The 23,196-nt window shown below is 42.6% G+C and overlaps 1 protein-coding gene across 1 annotated transcript in view; it reads left to right on the top strand.

The window, feature by feature from the left end:
• LOC309602473 (protein unc-13 homolog B) overlaps positions 1–23,196 on the top strand; it is a gene marked incomplete at its 5' end in the record, with an annotated part of 221,394 nt that overhangs the window by 32,433 nt on the left and 165,765 nt on the right. Inside the window, 4 exons of the mRNA XM_082336061.1 lie at positions 3,213–3,330; positions 4,331–4,454; positions 13,074–13,144; positions 16,279–16,336. Coding sequence (XP_082192187.1) covers positions 3,213–3,330; positions 4,331–4,454; positions 13,074–13,144; positions 16,279–16,336 — 371 coding nt within the window. The remainder of the gene's footprint in view (positions 1–3,212; positions 3,331–4,330; positions 4,455–13,073; positions 13,145–16,278; positions 16,337–23,196) is intronic.

Here is a 23,196-nt window from a genome sequence, read left to right on the forward strand (position 1 = left end):
AACTTGGCACGGACACTGCTGTTGCGGGGGGGAATGATGTTGTGCTCATCTTGTGGAGTCAAAGCTAGCGCTGCTGTTTTTGACTGGGTCCAAGGTGTTTGCATAGTATCTGTAGCAAGAGACCCACATGGGATTTTGTGAGTATGTTTCCCAGTCCAGCAGCAGTTGGTTCTTCTCTGCCGAAAGTGGGAAGCTTTTGCCTCTGGTTGAGGAGCTCACCTGGGTCAGTACAGCATTGCCATCATAGCTGTGCTACCATCTCCCTTGTTCTGTGACATTCTGCCTTTGGAGCAGCACGAGATGTGTGCTTCTGCACGGAGAGTCTGGAGTCCTTTGCCATCTGGTGAAATACGTGTGCTCCTGAACGCCACCACCTTCTCAGCTCTGCAGTTCCTGGTCAGAGGCTGCGGCTATCACTGACGTAAGGTTGGGGCAGGGAATTGTACCTGTCTGCCAAATCACATGCCCATACCCAAGCTACTCACTCGTTCTTCCTGTGATTTGTGTTCAACCTGTGGGCAGGAGCTAGCTTTAAACATGGCCAGCTACAGGGGAGGCTGCTCACCAGTGATATAAGAACAGCACTTCTCTGTATTGGATGATGGCCTTCACGGTTGCTCCTCCTCCTTCACCTCAAACAGCTCCTGGAACTGCTCTCCTGTATCAGCTGGGAGCTTAGCTCCCATCCTGTAAGGTCACTGTGCTGCTCCGTAATTAGTTGCTAGGGGATATGAAAGCAGAATATTAGCTGAACTGCCTCACCATTATTGTCCCTGCTTCAGCCAAGCAACAGCACAGTTGTTCTGATGTTTCTTTATAACAAAAGTATTACACGTGGCAGGGAACATGTTTTGCATGATCCTGTGTACATTAAGTTGTTCCTGGAGAAATAACACTGATATTCCAATACTACTATGCACTGGTTTGCTCTTTTTCTTTCTGAAGTTGTAAAAAGCTTTTGAACACAGTAGTTTTTCCCTGAGGGAAGGATGCTTTTACTGTCTGTGTTTGTGTTTACCTTTTTTATGAGGCATAGCAGAAGAATAGACTGCAACCAAGAAAACGCTTTCTGTCTGTGTTTGTTGGTTTTGCTTCCAAACTCCGTGTCAGACATAACACTTCAGAATTTGGAGCTCTGGGGATGTTTGAGATTTGCTTATTTACCAGACCAGTAAAGCACTTTCATGTCTTCTTTGGGGACGTCTTCTAATTTTGAAGCAGCTTTGAAAGGACTGCATGTTTGCAGCAAGCACCGCTTGAGTGAAAGTGCAAACTGATGTTTAGAACATGATGATTAAATTGGTGTTGAAGTTGTTAGAAATGTCTTTCATGTAAGCTCTATGTGTGTGTGGAAAGGGAGGGACACCAAATTCCAATCTCGGCTCTTTTGTTCTCTGAAGCTGTTCTGCATCTAACCAGAAGGTGGAGAAAGGGAGACACAAAGGCAATCAAAGCCACTGTACTGAAAATCTTTTTATTTTGTATTCTTATCTGGTGACCTGTGCTGTGGAGTTCTGTACAGAAGCCTGTTGGGTGTCTTATGATCAATGTTTTGCTCTGTCAATGTATGTTGAAGCAAAGAATGTGGTTTTACAGTGTGTCTGAAAAGATAGTATTTCTTCCTTCCCGTCCCCTTCTGGCCTCGGGCTAGTCCAGCCAGCAGAAAATCAGTTGTTTCTGTTGTTATTGCAAGTTTGTGCAATCAGGTAAGTATCATCTTCCAAGAGATGAGCAGTGGGAGGGCAGAGCAGTGATTGTGCAGGTGGCTAGCTGTTAGCTTGGCCGTATTGAGTAGCTGTATCCAAACAGAGGGAGCTGGAGACTCAATTTCAGGATGCTAGCAGTAAACTCATAATAAGCCTGCGTAATAGCTTGTTTTTGAACTACGTAGACTGAGTCACCCAAGTACTGGACACTCCTGACCTCAATTCCTGTGTCCTTAAACCAGAACAGCAGCACTTGAGTTTAAAATAGATACTAATGTGCTTTGCTGTAGCTGTACGGTTTGTCTTGAACCTTGTAGATACAATAGTCTCTTTTAAAGTTGTGAGAAGTCTCTGGGGCAAAGCTCAAATAGACGCTGGGATTTGCAGCAGGTTTGTTTTTTTTTTTTTTTCTTTTTCTTGGCCATGGTGGCAGTCTATAGAAATTAATGACTAACATGCTTTTAAATTCCCTTGATAAACTTAACGTGGATACATTTGGACAGAAGGACAGCGGGCAGCAACACTGTGTGTCCAAGATACCTACTTCTAGGGATTAGCACTGGGGTTGCACTAGGGGAAGTCCCAAGCTCAGAGAAGTAGGAACAATAGCCTTTCTTCATGATAAGTGTGAGACTGTTGCGTAGCAATAGGCAGCTCAGGATTCTTCTCTACCTCGTGGTTTTTACCGGCCTTCAGGCTGTCTTACACTGTTCTTAAGTAGTCGTGTTATAAACCAGCATGGAAGAGGGACGCATACATGCTATGAAGCATTGGGAAGAAGTGAATTTGAGATGCATCCTCTCCTTACTGAGAATGAAGATGTTAATGAAAAACTTCAGATAAGTATTTCCAAGAACTTGGCACTGGGTGTTTGTGTGGCTGTATTGCTGCTTGCTGCCAGAGGCTCGCGAGGCTCAAGGCCTTGCAGTGTCACACGGGGGGAAGAAGCTAGGGCTGGAGCAGAAGCGGTGCAACGCAGCCCTGAGCAACAGGTAGTGCTGCTGATGCAGCTATGCTGGGTTTGGGACTGTTACTTTTGGCATGTGGCAGCTCCACTCACAGATAAGTACTGGCGTGTTTGGACCTGCCATAGCATGCTTGTGTTGCTGTGCTGCCAAGGGAAAGGAGACACCCACTTTGTTAGAAGTGGGGTGCCTGGTGAGAAAGAACAGCTCACCTCTAGGCTTTGGCCCAAGATACCCTTCCTCCTTCTGTGTACATAGCTGCTGAGACGAGTTCCCAATTGTCAGTCCATGCGTGAGGTAGTTCAGGGTTTTAGTTTGCAATCTTTGTGTAGTTAAACTGTGAGAAATCAGTCATTAGAAACTAATGTTCCTTGTGAGTATGAGCCACCTCAACCACATGCTTCCAGAAGCTCTCTGTAGCTTGACACAGCCTTGTGGAAAGAGTTCACTGGTATAATCATGGTGGTAATGCAGAACCTAAAGCAGAATTAGACTCTATTTTGCTTTTTCCTGACCCGTGCTGCCTTTTCTTTTCTTGCAGTGAGATCAGCCGGCTGGACCTGGGCCTAATTGTTGAAGTCTGGAACAAAGGACTGATCTGGGACACCCTGGTTGGGACCGTGTGGATTGCTCTGAAGGCTATTCACCAATCTGATGAGGTTAAGCTGACACAGAAGCTTTATTTTGACAGCTCCAATGTTGATAGTTAATGTGTTACAAATCTAGCCTGGTGCAGCCCAGGACTGTGCTCCTCAGCAAAATGTCCCCTTGCAAAGCCAAGAAGGCTGAGTGGGGGAAGAGGGCTGTCGGCATCTTTGGTTTTTTTGAAGGAGGCTGCGAACAGTGAGACCAAAACTGAGCTTCAGTAGGTATCTCTGGTCTCATTTCACTCATACGGACTCAGAAAACAGGGCTTAATCTGTTAAGGAATGCATATGGTTGACAAGTGTCTGAAGTCTTAAGGACTGACTCCTTAGTCTGATGCTCAGATTTCTGTAAGTTCCTGCTCAAGACAGAGGGTGCCCTGGTAACAGACAGCCTGACCTTTACAGTAGGCCCAGAATGTGTCTACATCATCTTGTTAAAGTTTCTGGTTGCAGTGTTAGAGGGTGTGTAGTGGTGCTAAAATGAATTGAAACAAGTAGGAAATGGGATGTGCCAATGTCTGTAACTGCCCTAACTACTGAATTTGGCAGTTCTTGCAGCTAAGCAGGAGATGTTTATTTCTTTACCTCCAATTTCAGGGCAATCATTTAAAAGATTACTGAATTTGAGCAGGGAGAGAGAGCCTATGTTTTCCATAAAAGGCAAAGAGTGGGGATGGCCAGCAGTGTGGCCATAAGGTCTAGCTGGTGCTCAGTTCCTCTGGCTCTCCAGACGCTCCTCGGTGTCTGCCTTTGAGGACCTGCCTTTGCAGTCCCACTGAGAAGGCAGTAGTTCTGCTAGGAGGTGTTTGCTGCTTGTCTTGGTAAAGGCCTTCAAGATTTAGAGGAAAAGCTGCCAGCATGTGCTGAATGGATGTCATTTGATATTAAAATCAGTTACCAGCTCTTGATAATACTGTAAGGCTCTTCCTTTTTTTGTCTTGGCAAATGTGTGAGAGTCGCTGCATAAGGACCTGCCAGACCTGAAGCTTCACCTGTGCCTTGTGGTTCACAGGAAGGTCCTGGGGAGTGGTCTACGCTGGAGGCAGAAGTTGTAATGAAACATGATGAAATCTGTGGAACCAAAAACCCAACTCCTCATAAAATTTTGCTGGACACAAGATTTGAATTACCTTTTGGTGAGTTCGTTTCAGTAACTTACTCAGGGTGCTGACAGTGGAGAGAAAATGTTTGGGAGTAACTTGAGTTTTATAATCAAGTCGTGCTCATTCACAGTTCAGCCAAAATAGTTCAGTGCAAATTAAGTTGCTGGTGTTCATTTCTTGTTTGGCTTCTAACAAGATCAGAATAAATAAGGAAGATTTGATGGTCTCAGAGTACTGGAATGTTTAGACTAGCAGTAGTTTAAGAAACTATTAATACTATTTCAGGCTTGTGCAGTCAGACATTTTGTTCCTGAGCAGGGAACATTCACTTCTTTGTATCTAGACAAATTTGGCTCTAGAAGAGGTCAAGTGCATTGTAAGAGCTGTTTTGTGGTAGGTGCACTTAAACCCTGCTAGAAGCGTGCAGTTCAGTTAGTGAAACATTAACGCTCAGTGCTCCTGAACATTAAAATTAGCAGGTATATAAATAACATGCCTTTCTGGCAATTACTTGTGGCTGAAAATTACAGAATGTGGAGAAGTAGCTAACTGGAGCAAACCCATCTCAAATAAAGTTGTGTATGATTTTTTTTTTTTTTTTTTTAGTTTTATTTTACTTAAATCCAAACAAACAAACCCAAAACCAACCAACCTCCAACAAACAAACCAACCAACCCCCAAAGGAAGGGCTTAACCAGAGTGCCTCCAAGGCTTACCTAGCTTCTCTTTCCAGCTCTTAACTGGCTCTTGGAACCAAGAGCAAAGATGATATTTTTGGGGCTCATGGTATTTTTTTTTTTCCCTGTAGTGGGCATTTAAGTGCTTCAAAGTTGTCTGTCATTGCAAGGCTCATCTCTCCTCTTCTGCCTGTTGCTTTTTTTGCAGCCGAGCCCCTGGCAGCGTGAGCAATATTCATCATGCTCTAAGCACTGGTGGAACATTTGTGCACCCACTGGCATTTGGCCAGCAACTGTCAGGATTGGCCATCTGTTGTGGAAAAAAGTTAGGTCATTTATTAGTCTCATGCCCCCCTTTCTCATGCAAGGCTTTGGCCCTGCAGCACTAAAATCGATATAAATTGTATCTTGTGCTCTGGGAGGTAAGCTGGGTGTGCTGTTCTGCGTGCACAATTGGCTGGATGGTGCAATTCAGGGTGAGCACAGTGTTTTATAGATGTAATAGGCACTGCTCTTTAACTACGGTCCAGTGTGTAAAGGGGAAAAGGTATCTGACAGCTCAGCTGTCTTGACGACTAAGCTGTCTAACGTTGGTCTGGAGCCATCCCTCTTCATCATGAAAATGTCCTGGTGAATCACTGCTGTCACCCTGTCCGTGGGAAGTTTGTTCCTGAAATGGCTTGTGATGTAAGAAGAGGAACAACTCTCTCGATTTCCTTGTGAGGGGAAACACCGGTTCTTTGGGGCAAGAGTTTAGGCTTCTGGGAGGGAGAGAACACCGCACACGTAGCCTAAGGCAAGGCTTGTACCTGCTACCTTCTCGTCTAAGTTCGTTCTGATATAGTTGCTTGTAATCTGTCTCTGCTTTAAAAGAAAATGAAGTTTTGATCTCTCCCTATGTATTCAGAGAGTATACAAAAGAGGATTTCCTTTCTTCTGCAATTCATGTTTTGGACTGCATTGCATTTTGTGATTTTTTCCTCCCCCACCCCCCAGTACAGGAAAACAGACTCCCTGTAAACCATTATGTGTTAGAGCATCTGGATTTAAAAACTAAAAAAAAAAATATTTCAGGTAATAATGTGTTTTTTCCGTACTGTACACTCAAAACACAGGACTCTCTTTCTTTTGTTTGTTTTGGGTTTTTTAAACTACTGTTTTAAAATGTATGATGTTCTATAGAACATAGGATCTTGAGAAGTAGGATTTCATGCAGAAAACTGAAAACATTAAGTAAATAAGTTTTTTGTGACTCTTCTGTTTTTAACACAATTGATCATTCGAAGCACATCTATTGCTTATTCCTTTGCTTACTATGCCAAATACTAAAGTAACAGGAACTCCACACTGCTGTATTGAAGGCTTTTATTTTAGAGTGTGAAAAGTTGTCTGCCTCTCCAGTGTTTCATAATGTCCAGGAAAAATGGGTGCATCAGTTAGCTCTTTCAAGGATTCTGCTACTCTTCACTTGGAGTGCTGCAGTTTTCCTTGGATCTCTTCTCCATTTTCAGTCTGTCCTGCCATGGCAAGGTCAGAAGCAGGTTGAAAAGTGGTAGGCACCAAGAGTGTGGGATATTCCTCTTGAAGATGGCATCTACCCATATCACCTTCTCCAGCAGTGCTTCCTGTCACAGCACGACTGAACATCTCCTGCCGTTACCTCTAGGATAGGGAAAGACCCTGCAAGGTGAATTAGGCTCCGTCTCCCTGCCCTTGCAGTACTGTGAGACTTGGAGGGATGCACGGAGGTAGCTCAGCTCACAGCAGTGCCTCTGCATCTCTCCCGATGGATTTGCAGGTCAGTTTCCCTCGAAGTGGAAGGTAGCTGTATCAACTCGTGGCACTCCACATGTTAAGACTGTGTTGTCATAATGAGCTGGGAGCTGCTGCTTTAAACCTACACAGAGAACTAAACGGATCATTGATCTGCTGTGGAAATTCTGAAATCAGCAGCTCTGTTGCTGTAGAGGTAATGTTTTAATAACAGCATGTTTGCAGTGACATTTAGGAACATTGTGTATCACGTTTTGTTTCCCAGGTGAAGATCTCCTGGCTATTGTAGATACATGAGAACCGGAGCGGTATGTGTGCACACGTACAGCTTGTGCTGCTTTCCAAGTCTGGTAAAATACAGCTGTCTGGGATAGCAGCTTTAACAAAATAGTGTGTTCTTCTGTTTGGCTGTGCTTCTGTGCTTTTTCTATCACTTCTTGTTGCTCTGTTTTGTTTAGGTTGGATGATGCACATGGATGCAGTACCCCAGGTTACTCAGTCTGTGTATTTAAAATGTTTCATTGTATTTAGGTGGAGCTTGAGAAGTTTTTAAGGGATCGTAAGAGAGAATAAACAAATTGGAAAACGAGAAAAGCTGAAGTTCTTGGTGTAAAACATGATTGCATATGCAAAGAGGTTTAGAAACTGGTTTGTTGTTTGCAGTATATTTATCCCGGATTAGTTTGCTGCTTCTGCTTCCACCTGATATGTTCAGGATTCTTCCTCCCTGTTATGTCTTTTCGTGGTACTCTGGAGAATGGCGACAGCTCAAGCTGAAATAAATGCAGAACATGCTGATGCTGCTAGTGGTAATACATGATGAAGGCAACTTAGAATTTTTTTTTTTTTTTCCTGTGAAGTTGTTTTTAAGTGTTTACCCGGCTTGGAGTTGGGAAGCAATTTCGTAACAAAGGCTGGTGAGAGTTGTGGTCTCTGCTCCTGGTGATATAAAATAACCTTTCCTGAGGTCATCCAGGAGTTAAACCTTGTTAATGGCCAAATTTCTAATGGGACAAAGAACATCTGGGGTAGCCTTGATATATCCTCCATGTGTCCCGTTGCATGTTCCAGATGCAGCTCTTGCTTTGTGTTCGGTAGTGGTGTTAGTGTGACATTAGCTTGTGGTGTGTAGGGGAGAGAGCAGATCTCTGGGGCCTCTGCAGTGAGCATCTGTGTGCGACGGGCTGCGGTGCCGGGGACCAGACTGTCATCTGATGTTCTGTGCCAGCCCTATGTTCTTAAATGTTCAATCTCACAGAAAGAGAATGACTGAAAATCCTCTTCTATAGAAGTGCAGCAAAGTGTGAGCATTTGAAATGTGAAGTGTTAGTGAGAGTTGATATTAACCCCTAGGGTGTAATGCATTCTTACGCTTGGTAGTCTTTTAAAAATGGCAATAAACTGCCTTCTTGATAGGAGAAAGTGGTTGTTAGCAAAGACAGGCTGGAGCAGCTTTCTCCACTGATCGTATCTGTTTCTTCTCAGGAACAAGGCAGACATATCAAGGAAGGGAGACAGCTTTTCTTCTTGGTTGGTTTAGAAAATTTGCTGGTAGGGAGAAGACAGTCTTGCTGTTATTGTCTTGATGTAGTGAATGTGTGCTGGCAGAGACTTTCCAAGATGCTGCTTTTCAAGTGTAAAATTGTGCTGTTTAAAAGCAATTTTACTCTGTCCCCCTTTTTTTTAGAAGTGCAGTGGATATATGCAAGTCCCTCACAGGATGGAGTACTCAAATGCTTTTGGCTCCCAAACTTATAGCAGTTTGGGTCTGTGCCAGACTGTTTCTAGTAGATAATTGGAGTGAAAATGCTTTCAGTGTTCTCACCACTCCCAGGCTGGGAGCATGCTGATCTGAGTCCAGCCATCAGGTGGAGTAAATGTGCTTTGTTGTTTTGGTGTCTTGGGAACTGTACAGAAAGAGAAATGCTCGGCTCTGCAAAGTTATTTCAGTGAGAACTTGTGAAGATCCCTGTACCTCTGGAAAGGGAAGAAATTTGGGCTAGGAAGAGAGGAAGCCAAGTGAAGGAAAGTGGGGAGAGAGGGGGTACCGCTTTTACTTCCAGCACGTGTTCTCACTCATGCCTACGTGGGGTATGCCCCAGCCCAGGACTTGCTACCTGAGAAAAACTCAGGTGGCACAAGGTGATGTGCAAGGAGTAGAGCAAGGACCACCAAGCCTACGGTGAAGAAAAGCTTTAGGGCTGAACTCCTGGTTATTGCCAAGCTAGAGATCTCTAAGCGGGAATGCTGTCATGTTTAGGTACCTGAGGGCGTCTAGCTGCGAGTGAAGTGGTCTGTATAGATGCAGGAAATTCTCCTCTAATTCCTTCCTCAGTCTAAGTCTCTGTACTGCGGTGTCCCCATTTCTGTGGTGGTGCAGTGTATCCCGGTGTCAGGGCCTGGGTGCACTGGTAAGTCTCAATTGCTCTGAGCAGCCTCACCTGGGACCTCCACCCACACCCCCTGCTCATGGGCCCAGGAGTCCCACTTCACCTCAGCTCTGAGCCTTCACTCCTGAGTGATGCTGTGGGAGTTACTGATCCCCCACCTCAGCCATAGTCGTGTCTGTGCCTGCTTGTGGACCCCATAGATCCAGGCCCAGATGTGGACTGACTTGCCTGCTTGACCTCAGACCTGCCTTACCACCATGGACCTGCCTGCTGATCTGGGCTCCTGGTTGAACCTGGCCATGATCTCTAGGCCTGCCCAGCTCACCTTGCTCAGGTGCTGTAGGACGGGGCCATGGCTGGCAAGTCCCCTGCCCTGCCAGCCATGGCATCTCCCTTGCCTCCCCTCCCTTAGGGAGCAACCAGACCTCACCGCTCCCTGACACCAGGAGCCCAGAGAAGGCAGGGCGTTCGGCTTCCAGCTGAAGACAGCAGTAGGAGCAAGGACTTGTAACCTTTCCATCAAATTAAGAAACCCCAAAAAGCTAATGAACAGATCTGCCCACCTCCTCTCTGTTTGTGTTCAGCAGTTTTGTTTCACTGACATATGGCCTTGCTTCTCTTGTTTACCAAGCATGATGTCAGCAGAGTCCTGAGCTGGCATCAGGTGGCCTCTGTTTGGACTAGTTCAGCTTCTTATCTTGCAAGCAAAAGTTAATGTAGTGAAGTAACCTGGACTTGTAATCAAAGCAGAGAAGTGATGTAGGAGCTGGCTGGTGGACATGGCCTTGCAAGCAGTTGGTCTGTGATCTCTGCACTAGGGATTTCCATTCTCTGCATTCCAAAGAAACCAACTTCAACAAAACAGCTGACTGAGGCAAGACACAAATGGATGGTGAAACTAAAAAATAGTTTTAAACTGCTTCCTCAAAAAAATCGAGAATTCCGTCTCATTGGGCATTTATTCTTCTGAGCAGGTAACTTGACTCGAGTTCATAGGCCAGTTGCTTCATGTGTAAGGTTTGCTATGCAGTAGCTGTACTGGCATTGGCATTGAGGACAGAGTTTCTTTAAGATCAAGAAGATGTCCTTAAAGCAGCCAGTATCTAGACAGTAGCAGATTTTTATCTCTGACTTGCATAAGAAGCTGTTTCAATAGAGTAGCAGCAGTCCTGCACTAGAAATCTGATAGCTTTGTTTATGAAACGGGCACCTTGGATGAAATCCAAGACACAGATGATGCTCCTTGATGCCTGGGCATGCTGCTAAACCATGGTCTATGGGAAGGCATTGAATCCTACCCTGAGATAACTGCAGTTCCTGTAGTGTTGATGGTAATCCATTGCTTCATCCCTCCTAGATCTCTTTGGTCTTGATTTCAGACTCCAGAGTTGAGTTGTTTTGACTTCATGAGTTTTCCTTCATCTTTTAGAGAAGCGGTGGCTTTCAAAGACAAAATCCCATAGGCTTTGCTATAATGGTTGGATTGCTTCAGGTCTTTATTGGAGTTTGTCCTCCTAAATCTCATCAGATTGTATGCTGATAGCCCTTCAGTTAATTGATGTCCTCTTTCTAGATCAATTCTGTCCAGATTTCCTTTGAATGCCATCCCTAATTTGTGTGGGGATCATCTAATAAATCTGCAGCTGTGATCCACAGCCCTGATGATCAAAAGCATGTATGTTTTTCTACAACTCCTGTAACCGTGGAAGAGTCTCTCATGTTTCTCTTACCTTGTTTTCTAATAGCATATAACAACAAAGCAATGTACTGTACATCAGAAAGATCTCTGTGTGTTATGGTTAAAATAAAGTACTTTGCTGGTCTCCCTTCAAGCAAGGAGAAATATGTTGTCTTTTTCCTACTTCATGCAGGTTTTCTAGAGCCGGGTACTAAGTTTCCGGTTCCCTAGAACGTTCTGAAGTGGAGCCTGTTTTATCCCCCTTGTCTGGGTGACACTACTTGCATAAAAATACAGTGGTGTTTCTGTTACAAAGGTGTAGACATTCATTTGTAGACCAAGGAAATACCTGCTTCTGAAACTTCAAATTCCACTAAGTCTGGTGTGTTCCTTGTTCTTGTTGAAAGTGGTTCATGTTCTAGTACAGTGGCCACTATCATCTCCAGATGTTTTGGGATCAGTGGCTTCATAAGATGATGGTTTGTGTGGCTGAGAGAGGACACACGTAGGACAGATATCCCCTTTAAGTATAAGAAGAAAGCAATACTTGGTCCTTTCTGAAGGCATTGTAGGTCCCAATGGAATGCTCACCTGCAATAAATCTTGTTCTTGTTTCTCTCAAGAGTGATGGTGGATGTAACTTTTAGAACCACCTTTTCATCAGATCATCCCAGCCTACTTCTCCCATTCTTGCCAACACATAGCTTAGCATATCATTGCGGCTGTGTTCATAGGGTACAGTTCATTGCAGGAAAACAAACTTGTTAGATGTAAACTTCTTGGCTCCTAATGAGGCACCTGAGAGTGTAAAGAGTTACAAGAGATGGGAAAACTAGCTGAACTGGTATTATACTCATCCTCATTTGTCAGCACTTGGGATGGTGAGGCTTGCAGGGCTGGTGGTTTCTAGCTGGAGCAGTCCCTGCCTCTCCCACTTCCTTCCTATGTGAGCTCTGAAGTTTCTGCGTTCGTGCAGTTTTGGGCCATGAATAGCCAAATTTCACAAGTCATTGCCCCTTTTGGAGGCAAGACCAAGCAACCACTCTACAATCAGGGGGATGTTGAGTGGCTAATAAAAAAACCCCCCAAAAAAACAAACAAAAAAAAACTCCCAAAAAACCCCCAAAACAAAACCAAAACTTTTTTCCCCTCTGTCCAATGATTTTTACACCCCCCCCCCCATCCCTAAATAATTTACCTGATTCTCCTGGATGGAGAGCCTGACTTATGCTTTTTCTTTCAGTGGGTTATTTCCCTTGGTGCTGTGCCCTTCTTGTTTTATTTCTTAAGCACAGTTTGTACCTAACTTGCTTTGTGTTAAGCTTTCCACAGCAGGTCATCTGCACCTCCAAGGGTGCACTTTGAGAGGTGAAATTTTGAGTGGCAGAAGTCTGTGTTCCCTTCAAACCCTTAGGACACTATATTACTTCAAAGTGTGAAATAGAAAATAGTTGCCAAAATAAAGGTGATAACGCTTGCTACTTGCTGTCAGTCATCACCTTGGTAAATCTTCTAGAAGGTAAAAGGGTTGTGATTCATTTCACAATGAAGTTGCAGTGTGCTGTAAAAATAGGAGTGTGCTTTCATGTGAATGTGACTGCCTATAACACTGTTTATTACCTCAAAAGATTTGGCTTATTGCCTGCAAAGGAAAACAACAGACTATTTTTTGGGAGTTAATTTGCGTTTCACCAGGTATGTAAGAAAGATGTGCTATTCAAAAGGAGCCCTTGTTCTTTTGAGGTTATAAAAGCCTCCAGAAGAGGCTCTTGATCTTGCTATGTGTTATCAAGCATATAGCAAGTGTATTAATGTCATTGTGAAATGGCTCTTCATAAAACTAATACTTTAGTTAAATCTGAACCAGTCTGTCTTACTCTTTCCTACCTTGGTGCAGTGTGCATTTAGTTAATCAATTTTAAACAAGAAAGCAATGTAAGCCCTTGAACCGTGTCACTATTTACAATGTTTACTTTCCATCTCAGTGCTAACATAAGACAGTCGTGTTAGTTCAAAATTAAATGTGTTTTTTTGGTGGTGTGATCTTGGAATACCCTCTCTGTTTTAATGCTACTGGTGATAAATGCAAATTTGCCTGGTTAATAAGATGGTGTGACTTATTCTTTTGGTATAGATATCCCTGAAGAAGAGGCCAGATACTGGACCAGAAAATTAGAACAAATAAATTCACTGGGAGATGATGAGGTAAATATCTAAATTGAAAGATTAATGTAGCCCTGAATACTTTATAGCTTGCTTCTATTCTTTGTTATTGGATCCCTGTGATTAAGGTAACTACTAAATGTTTGTCATTTACAAGTCTTCCATGAACTGTTTACAGAACTGTTTTCTCAAGTGTGCTGTTAATGTTAGGAGAGGAACATTTTTGCGCATGCTGGAAGGGCTTGAATAGTAAGAACTGTTTTGTTGATGTGCATACACTCAAAGGAAAGATAATATCATGCTTTACCTCACAAGAGAGTGAAGCTGTTTTTGACAAGCTGTGGTAGGTTCTCGTCATTTGTGAAATCAAGTCAGAAGGGACATTTTTGCAGTTAGCTGCCTCTGGGAAGAAGACAAAGCAAGATACTGAATCTTTCTTGGAACGGAGGACTGTTGGAGCTGTTAGCTTTTTTTCCTAATCCAGTTGTTAATGGCTCAGTTTATGAATCTTGTATTATAAAATCTGATAGCTATGGTTTTGGTTTCCTGGTTTTTCTAGTGTGTACTCGGCTAAACAGCTATAAACTAAAAGTTACAAGATTTTTTTTATTTTGCAAGACTAGAACTTGCATGATTAGAACTTTTCTTTACAGTTCATAGAGTTTGCAAAATAAGATTTGACATATTAGTGCCTGTACCAGAAGTTTAGCGTTTTTAAAAACAACCCTCCTGTGTCAGTGTCAACATCGTTGAGTAGGAACGTTGTGCTTGCTTAAACACTTAATAGGTCTCTTTCTGTAGCAAGATAACTTGCAAAATGTTCTGCCAGTGACTTTAGTAGGTTTTTGTTCTGGGATCATTCATCTGTTCTTTTCCACTCCTGATTTGAGTCATTGGTTTACCGTGCAGACAGAGAAAAATAAGGTGGGTTTTCTTTTTGACTGAGGACAGACCAGTATTCGGGTGGATAAAAACTTAACTGCTTGAGGGCAACCTCTCCTGCCTTCCTAGAAGTCTGAGAACCTCTTGGAGTTGATGACGAGCTCAATCTGTGATTTGGCCTGTCAGTCGTACGCTGTGGGGCCTCCCTGCTCCTGTGGGCTGCAGCAGCAGCAGCCTGTGCCAGGTGCTTCAGTGAAGCATAGGTGCCCTCTAGTGCTTCACTGAACTGGTGCTTGCTGAAAGATGGCCTGAGCTCTGCGAGACACCCCTGTCCCATCCATGTGTGTGCTACGTGCATGCTTTTATCAAATACTATAACAAAATCATGTCTCTCTATTTGTGACCTAATGATCTCAAGTTTATTATGGATGTTTGCTGTCACCAGTGAAAAAATGAAAACATGGAAGAACACCTGTGCAGGGTCTGACCTAAGGTTCATCTTATCCTATGTCTGGCAGCGACCCAGGGTGGGGATGGTGTCTTCCTTGCATATTCCCCTAATTTGCAGCGACTTGTGGCTCAGGAACTCCCAGAGCCAGAGGCAGTTATCTTTGTGTTTAACAACACTCCATGGATTTTTCTTCTGTGGATGTCAGTTGCCTTTTGAACGCACCCAGGACAGTTATGTTGTAGCAAAGGAATTCAGCACCTTTGTTGTGCATTGCCTGAAGAAATATGTTATTTGCTCTGAGCAAACAAACCCTATGTTGTGAAACCAGCTGGAGGCAGGTTTATTCGGAGAAATTGAATGACTGATCCTCATTCATCCGCTCTGTGCCACTCAGCTTTACAGACCTCACCTTATTGCATGGCTTTTGGACTGCAGAGTCTTAGTCTGCATAGCGGTATTTAGTACAGGACAACTTTGTGCCTTTATCTTCTTTTCTGTGTGTTAAGTTCAGCTATATCCGTTTGAGACAATGGAGGAACAGACTAAAGTTACACAGCAGTATTCAAGAGACAGGTTCGTTTGGAGTTTATATGGTGTCATAAGAATGCTTTCTGGTCCCTATTCCTACAAATACTTAATATTCAGGGTTTTTTTGGGACTGCTGATAGCCGTCGGGCTGATGTCTTAAAAAGAACGAGCTACTGCCATTTTTGGATCTCTGAGCATAATAATTCAGAAGCCATTGCTGTCCTGTGCTGCTGAAACTGCTCATCCGCAGACTTCCTTTCACCACCTTGTCAACCAGTCCGTGCTGTGAGATCCAGCAGTTCTTGTTTTCACAATCCCGATTAACTCCATGAGCAGGCGGTTTGCTGATGGTGAAAGGTGACTAACCACCTTTCAGGATCACTTACGTGTTTCAAATAGCACAGATTGGAAGATAGCCACAGTGGAAGTCTGCAGGTTGTCACCTTCCATGTGAGTGGTCGTTAATCCTTACCAAATCCAAGGAGAGCTGTCCGGTGGCCCCGTTTTGCACAGATTGCAGCACCAGCTTGCTAAGGTTGCTGCTTCCTTTGTTGTAGGACCTTTTTTCCCCTGGCAAAGACTATTCTCATTGTTTTGCTCAATTGTCCTAATTTTCTCATATCTCTATGTAATACAAGAGAGGAGAATAACAAAATAAAACCACTGGCATTCCCCTAGGGAATGCTTTGATGCTGCAACAAACAGCTTTGTAAAAAGTCAGAGCTGGCTAATTGAAATATCTCTGTGTCCTCTAATTTAGTACTAAATGAGATGAAAAATTCTTCGCTTTGGATGTACGGTGGATCACGGGAGAGTTTGTGAGTGCTGGCTGGGCAAACATTGTGTTACTGCCCTGCCGGGCACACTAATTATCCAACCGCTTCAGTCTCCTGCTGCAGTGTTGCTGGGAGCCCACATGAGTTTTGAACTGTTGAAGCCGTGCTTGAGCGTCTGACTGTAAATGGGCTTGTGCTCAGTTCTGAGCTCCCTGTCACAGTGACATTGTGGTGCGGAGAATCAGGTCTGTTGGATGTCGAATTAGAGGTCTCAGAAGTGAGAACAGGGCCTGTGCTTGTAGTAAAGCAGACTTCACCTTAACCAGATGTGCACTTTTTAACACCTGGTTTTGGCATGAAAAAAGAGGAGACTTACGGGAGTGTGTTTCAATATGGCTATTAAGGAGAATATTTAATGCTCCGATGCTACCAGGGATGTTTTCTCTTATCTGTGGCATGCTGTACCCTGAAAGCTGTTCCATAAAGTTACCATTTGCTTTCTTATCGGTCTGTGTTCCTTCTTTTTTTTCCTCCTTTAGTATTCCTTTCAGGATGAAGTCCAGAAGAAACCATTGCCCAGTGCTGCCTCCCAGTGTTGTAAGTTAGACTTTATTTCTTCTCAATATTTTTTTTTCCTCTTTCAGTTACTTTATTTCCTTCTTTGGTGAGTTATCAAACAATGGTACATCTGAACAATATTTTCTTGTTAGGAGTACTTAAATCTCTGTGAAGCCAGTAACTTTTGTCAGTTATGAAAAACTGTGCCCCTCAAAATGTTGGTCTAAAGCTTCTGATGCTAGGAAGTGAAATCAAGCATTGAGTCTTTAAACTGTTTGTGTCCTCATGTGCGACAGGAACACAAAATGTGTTCAAAGTCACCTAGATTGTCAGACCCTTGTAATATCGACGCAAGTAAGAAAATGCCGAGTGTTTTCATATAACTAACTCAGGCTATGTTCTTTTTAAACATCATGTGTTGAATATTATTTTTGTGACTTTATTTTAAGAGGAGGAGAATAGATGGAGACAGGTACTACTGGTAGCCTTTTAAAATGCACCAGAGGTTTGTGTACTTGATGCCTAATTTCTTTGATATTACTTCTCAATACTGTGTTGATGGATGAAAAATATTTTTACTAATTTCTGCTTATCTCATCTTGCATTTTTTTATGCTTCTGAAAACATAGATGGAAAAATAACCTAGGACATACTGTATCTGGCGGTCTGCAAAATTAGATTTCTGAAACACTGCTTTTAACATACAACAGATGAAAGCTCAATGATATCTCTTATGAATATCTTATCTACTTTTGGCAAGAACATTAATAAAATTCAAGTCTCATAACTTAAACAAATCTCCTGTCCTCTAATTCAGATCCTATAAGACGTGCATATTACACGTTGCAGGCTGTTTATCCGTTGGGCTGATTATAGGATCTCAACAAAACTGTTAACGTTAGGAAATGTTAATTATTGTTTACCTTTTTTGAGTAGAATTAATTTATCTGTGTACTGTTGTTATGTTATCTTAAAACTATCTTCAACAAAACGTGGACATTAACCAATTGCCTAGGAAATCTGAATGTGTTGTTTAGCGGGAAGATGTACAAAGCTATAGGAGAGTATTCCGGCAGTGGTACCCTAGGTAGCAACAAATGTGTCCTCCCTTTTCTTAAAAAGAGTGTATGTAAAGAACAAAGCACGTTGTTTGTTTGTTTGTTTTTAAATAGTCAGAAGGGTACAATTGATTTGTAAAGCTTACAAATAAGAAACGTTGTTGGAGAAACTAATATTTAACTAAATCAAACTAGCATAGTATGCAGAACCCCTAATGTCAAAAGATCAAACAGGCCGATATGAAGTGTCCAAGAAATGAATGTGTGATTTGCTGAAATGACTTTCCTGGCTGTGTGCCCTGGACTTGGCTTTTGTTTGAGGGAGGCTGGTTTGACTGATTCTTCTAAGTGTTGGGATGTATGGGTAAATGAGGAGGAATGCTTCTGTGCGGGGAAAGTAGCTGCTCATGTTCCCACAGCACGGTGCTTTTACATCCTCAGGCTCTTGTAGCCAGTTTCTTCCCTGGAGGCCCAGCTCAGCTCTTGCAAACAGGCATAGGAAAGAGCAGAACTGCAGCTGCCCTTTTTGTGTTGCCTGTTAACAGCCTGCATCTTGCTAGAAAGTGACCTTTTACGATAATTAATTGAAGGCCCCTGGTTTGAACAATTAATATCACATAAGAATTAATTTAATCATTCATGGGATTAAAACAGTCATTAGAATTGATGTTAAATATTTAATAGCAGTATGTGGTTAATGTATTTAAGAATTTTCTCGTAATTCAATAAAGCTTGTGGCACCACATGCACTTTTGCTTATCTACTGCCTGCAACTATCCAATATCTATGAATATCTAATTATTTACATGGACAAATATAAAATAGACATTTAATGTAGAAGTGCTTTTGAAAAATGAACTCTGCCTGCGTCAATCTGTGCATAAGAATCGTAAGCTTGCCTGAATGTAGCATAGTCCTTTGGAACTTGAGAATTCAACCCAGAAGACGCATTGATTTTGTCGCTCTTGAAAGCTGACCTGACCTTTGCATATGACGCAGGAGCTCAACCCCTTTTTACATAGGAGCAGGGTGGGTGTTCTTCCCTCACCTAAAACACATTGAGTACGGAGTGTTCTTACTTACCATGTGGGTAAATAATTGTTAGATATATTTTTAGATATAATAAAAATATCCTCAAGAACATTTGTAAGACTCATCTACTTTTCCATCACGATGTGCTGGATGAGATGTGATTGCTGCTGGGAGCAGGACACAGTCAGGTGGACAACAGACTATCTAGGAGGAGTAAAAAACCTCCTGAGTGTGAGTAGTTTTTGCCCTGCGAGGATATCTTCCCAAATCCTGAAAAACACAAAGTTATCTTAAAACCTGATGCACTACAGAGCAAAAGTGCAGCAAAACACTCCATATAGCTTGCATTTCAAGAAATAATGGTATAACTGCACACTGGTGTCCTGCTTAGCCCTCTTGCAGCTCTCAGAAGATTATTCTGACTTCTTTGTTCTAGCTAGAGAAAGTCATGGGCCCCTCACTACAAGGAGGACATTGAGGAGCGTGTCCAGAGAAGGGCAACGAAGCTGGTGAAGGGTCTGGAGCACAAGTCTTATGAGGAGCAGCTGAGGAGAGGAGGGGAGGTTTAGGTTGGATATTAGGAAAAACTTCTTCACGGAAAGGGCAGTCAGGCACTGGCACAGGCTGCCCAGGGCAGTGGTTGAGTCCCCATCCCTGGAGGTATTTAAAAGACGGGTAGACGTGGTGCTTGAGGACATGGTTTAGTGGTGGACTTGGCAGTGCTAGGTTAACAGCTGGACTCAATGATCTTAAGGGTCTTTTCCAACCTTAACGACTCTATGATTCTATGATTCATACTCCAGCAGGCACGGTCAGGTCCATTAAATGGGAAAATACACGTCCTTACATGTTAAAATTAGATTATATTTCTGCCCTGTTCTGCTTCCATGTTTCATGTTTTCCATACATGTCTGGTCCCTTTCTCAAACCACCTTTTCTTATGGTTATTTCCCCATCTCCTGCATGGGCACAACTTGTTCTGCTATCTCCCCTGAGCAGGGAGGGGGGGAAGGATGGAGTGGGGGTGAGAGAAGAAAGCTGGGCCGTGTCGGAAAGCCAGCATCTGATCCGTGAGGGTGGGTTTTCATCTCTGGTCCTGCGTGGGCTGCTGCCTTGGCGTGGTGCCATGAGAAATCTCAGCCCAGACTAGGTGCTCTAATTTTTCCATGGATTATGAAGCTTTCAGGCCCGCTTTCGCAGTCTCAAATGCTGCTCTGTTCTTAGAAGAGCCTGACTCATGGTTTCGGAGGTAATGCAGGATTCGGGCTTCCTACCTATTCTTAAATGAAGCAGGTGGGTCTGTTCATGTACATGCAGTCTCTTCTAAGCCCCACTGATTTTGGCACTTCCTTCATCATACTCAGCCATTTCACTTTTACCTCCCAACTTCCATGCTTCCCTGTATATTTCTTCTGCCCCAGAAAGATCACATGCTTCCAATTGATTTAACTTTCAGTGATCCCAAGCAATAAGCAAAGCACTATAGTGCCCGTGGATCCAGTTTTGTTTGCATTTCTATTAAATGTAATTGTAATTCTTAATTTCCTGATACCTCACTGTTGGATAACTGCAGCATCGTCATATTGGCTTTTACCTGCAACCTGAAATTGAATGTAAACTAAAAAGAAAGCAAGCTTTTATTGTCTGGAAATTCACTTTAAATGAAGCAGATTGAAAAAAATGTTATTTGATTACTTTGGCATTCATTGAGTCAATAAGCTCTAAGTTATTTATTGTGGTAGGTATAGATTTATTTTCCTTGTATGCTCAAATCATTTCTGGCAACATAAAAGTCCATTATAATCTCTAAGTGAGTCACTCTGTCAGTATTTTAAACACAGCTCTGACTTGGAGCAGACACCATGCAAACTGGGATGAGAAGGATATTCTGTATCTTTGCGGAAAAGATTTGGCAGTCTTAGTTAATGTCAGCTACTGTAAATACTGCCCTATACCTTTTTTCAGGGAGTTTATAAATCTGGAAGAGAGCAGGTTTGTTCAGTGTGACTCTCAGAAAAGATAACCTAAGTGCCACTGAATCAACCAGTTGTGTCTGTCCTCTTACCTTTGACTGATAATCTTTCTGGGAATGCTTTCTCCTCCCTTCTCTGCGTAAGTTTTTTGTCTTCCACTTCCTTGAGTCTGTGGTGTTGCTCTTTTCACAGTAAGACCCTGACAGACCACAGCGCACCATAGCTCTGTCTTGCATGTCTTTTGCTCTGTAAAATCCCTGTCTACCAGGGCTGTGTGTGGGTTCGTTTTGGTTTTGTGGGTGGTTTTTTGTTTTGTTTTGTTTTGTTTTTATTGTGGGCTTTGCTGGGTTTCTTTTTTTTTTTTTTTCCCCCCAAAAGAAGGTAAATTTGTTGCTTGGCTCTGGATTGTGAGTTGGTGCAAAAAGGAAAGAAATAACTTTCCTGATGCACTGTTATACCAGCAAAAAGAACCAAAGCTAGCCTGTGCTTGGTCTGCCAGCAGATCAGAGAGAAAGGACGAAGACAGCATCCCCTCCAGGAGAATAAGAAGGAACCCTAAATGCTATCTGGAATGTGTGTGTGTGCACGTGCATGCAGGATAAAAATGCTACAGCTCTGTTGTAGATACATAAGCAGCCTTTTAACTACTTAAAAGCTGGCAATATGTTTTATACACTTTATAGAAATGGGTGTCATTTGATGCCAGATCAATTTGTTGTGCTGACTCTTCTTTCTCACTAATATTTGAAGTAATCTATTTCTGCAAAATGTGTAAGACAAAATTCTGTTAATATCTACACATTCACTACTATTTCAAAAGTACCAAAAGCTGACTTCGAGAGGATTTCTGCCGCGGAGATGGTCCGGTTGTAGCAGAAGCAGTGGCACTGAGTGCACAGATCTGGGCAGGCTGTGGGTGCAGGGCAGCTGGGTAAAGCTCTTGCTGGAAGAGCCTGGTTGGCAGGATACACATTGCAGCCTGTTTTCATGGAATGAAGTCGTAGCCATCCAGGGTTACATGTGCACTTGTTTGAGCATGGCATCTCGTGCTGTTGTTGAATCCTGTGGTTTATTCCAGTCAAAGACGATGTTGGCTGCCGTCCACCAGTGTTCAGCTGGGTGAACTGACCCTCTGGCAGCAAATGTGCTGAAATGACATCCAATTAAGAGATTTTTTTTTTTTTTTCCCCCCTCTTTGATAACAATATGTAAAAAAAAGATCTGCTATACCAGGCTCTCAGGGGTAGGCAGCATCAAAATGCTTTTAAGCAGGACACAACTTGACCATCTTACTTGTTCATAGAGATGTATGATCTGTTATAGTGCAGTGGCAGGCAGCATAGTTGGCTGTGATTGCTGGAAGGTGATACTGCCCCTCCTTGTTGTAGAGACGTATGCTATATGTCTAGATTCTTGCTGGTTTTTTTTCCTAGACCAGCCTGCTTCTGCACTTAGAAACAACAGAGGTCAGCAGCTACCTATGGCATCTCTAGACCAGACCAGTTTGGGAAGAGTAAGGAAGTGATCAATGACTATTTTACCTTTCTCAAGGGTAGGTGACACTAAAGATCCTGCTGCAGTCATTGAAAAGCTGTGCTCTAGCAAGAGTAAAACTACGGGCCACAGTGCAAACAGTAAGCCTAACAACAGTCCTTAAAAATGTTCAGTGTAAGTGTAATTCAAAACAGGACACATGAAAGGCTTTTTTTTTTTTTTAATTAAGCTAGGCAGACGAAAAATGACTCTTGCCTGTACAAGTGAAACCATTGTATGAGCTATTTTGTGGTAGTTTGCTGACGGGCTGGGAAAGCAAGTTCCCTGGGCTCTCTGCTTCTTGGTGACTGGCAGCTCCTCTTCCTCTTTGTTTAGGATAAATCCCATCTGGGAGACTTGTTTTCTTGTGTCTTTGTGGTACTTGCTGCCGAGGCTGGCTGGAGGCACAATAGGTCTGCTCAAAGGAATGCAGTTTCAAGGTCTTGCTCTAAAATGTCTGCATGCATTTTTAGGATAAAGCTGCTACTTCAGGACTGGGTATGTCTAAGGAAAAGTACTCAGAAAATGGAAGTTAAAAATAAAAATACTGGCTATATTAGAAGATTATACAGTAACAAAGCTTGACTTACTGCTGAACTCTAGCGGAGAGCAGATCTGTGGTTTTGCTGCTGATCCTCTAAATGTATTTTGTTAGTTGTTGTTCCTAGAGTGCATGCTGTATTCTGAAAGGCGTTGACAAGGAAATAAAGCTTTGACTTTTAAATAAGCCCTGAACCTAAAGCTCTTGCTGAAATGCTGAACACTGCTAATACTGACATGTGTCTCTATATGCAGTGATCAAAAAAAGTAAATGCTCGGTTAATCACTCTAGGTTTCATAATTTGTTTAGTGTTCTTCATGAATGCTTCTTTTTTTTCCTGGTGGGGATTTTTTTTAAGGACTCTGAAACTTTATTAGTCATCCTTTAATGTCATAGCAATAACAGAAAGTTAATTTGAGTTTTGTTACCACAGTGGAATATAACCTTTTTAAAAACTAGATTAAAGATTTTAAATTGATAGAAAAATTATTGCTCAACTTTATACACAAGCCATAAATATGTGTCCTTGAGCAATGAAGCTTGTATTGAAAGTCCAAGATTGAAAATGAGAAAAATCACCAAATCTTTTATGTCAGCTGCTGTAGAACATTATATTCCTCTTTGCTATTATGCGTATATGTAATGTTAGGTGATCCACTATAGTCCAAAATTGTATCTCATGAGGAGTATATAGAATTTTTATTGGTTCCTGTGTTTACATCTCTTAGCCTGTGTGACTCGGTAGCCCAGAAAGAGACAGCT

Source organism: Platalea leucorodia (genome assembly GCF_965183815.1).
Source record: "Platalea leucorodia genome assembly, chromosome: Z".
Classification (NCBI taxonomy): Eukaryota; Metazoa; Chordata; class Aves; order Pelecaniformes; family Threskiornithidae; genus Platalea; species Platalea leucorodia.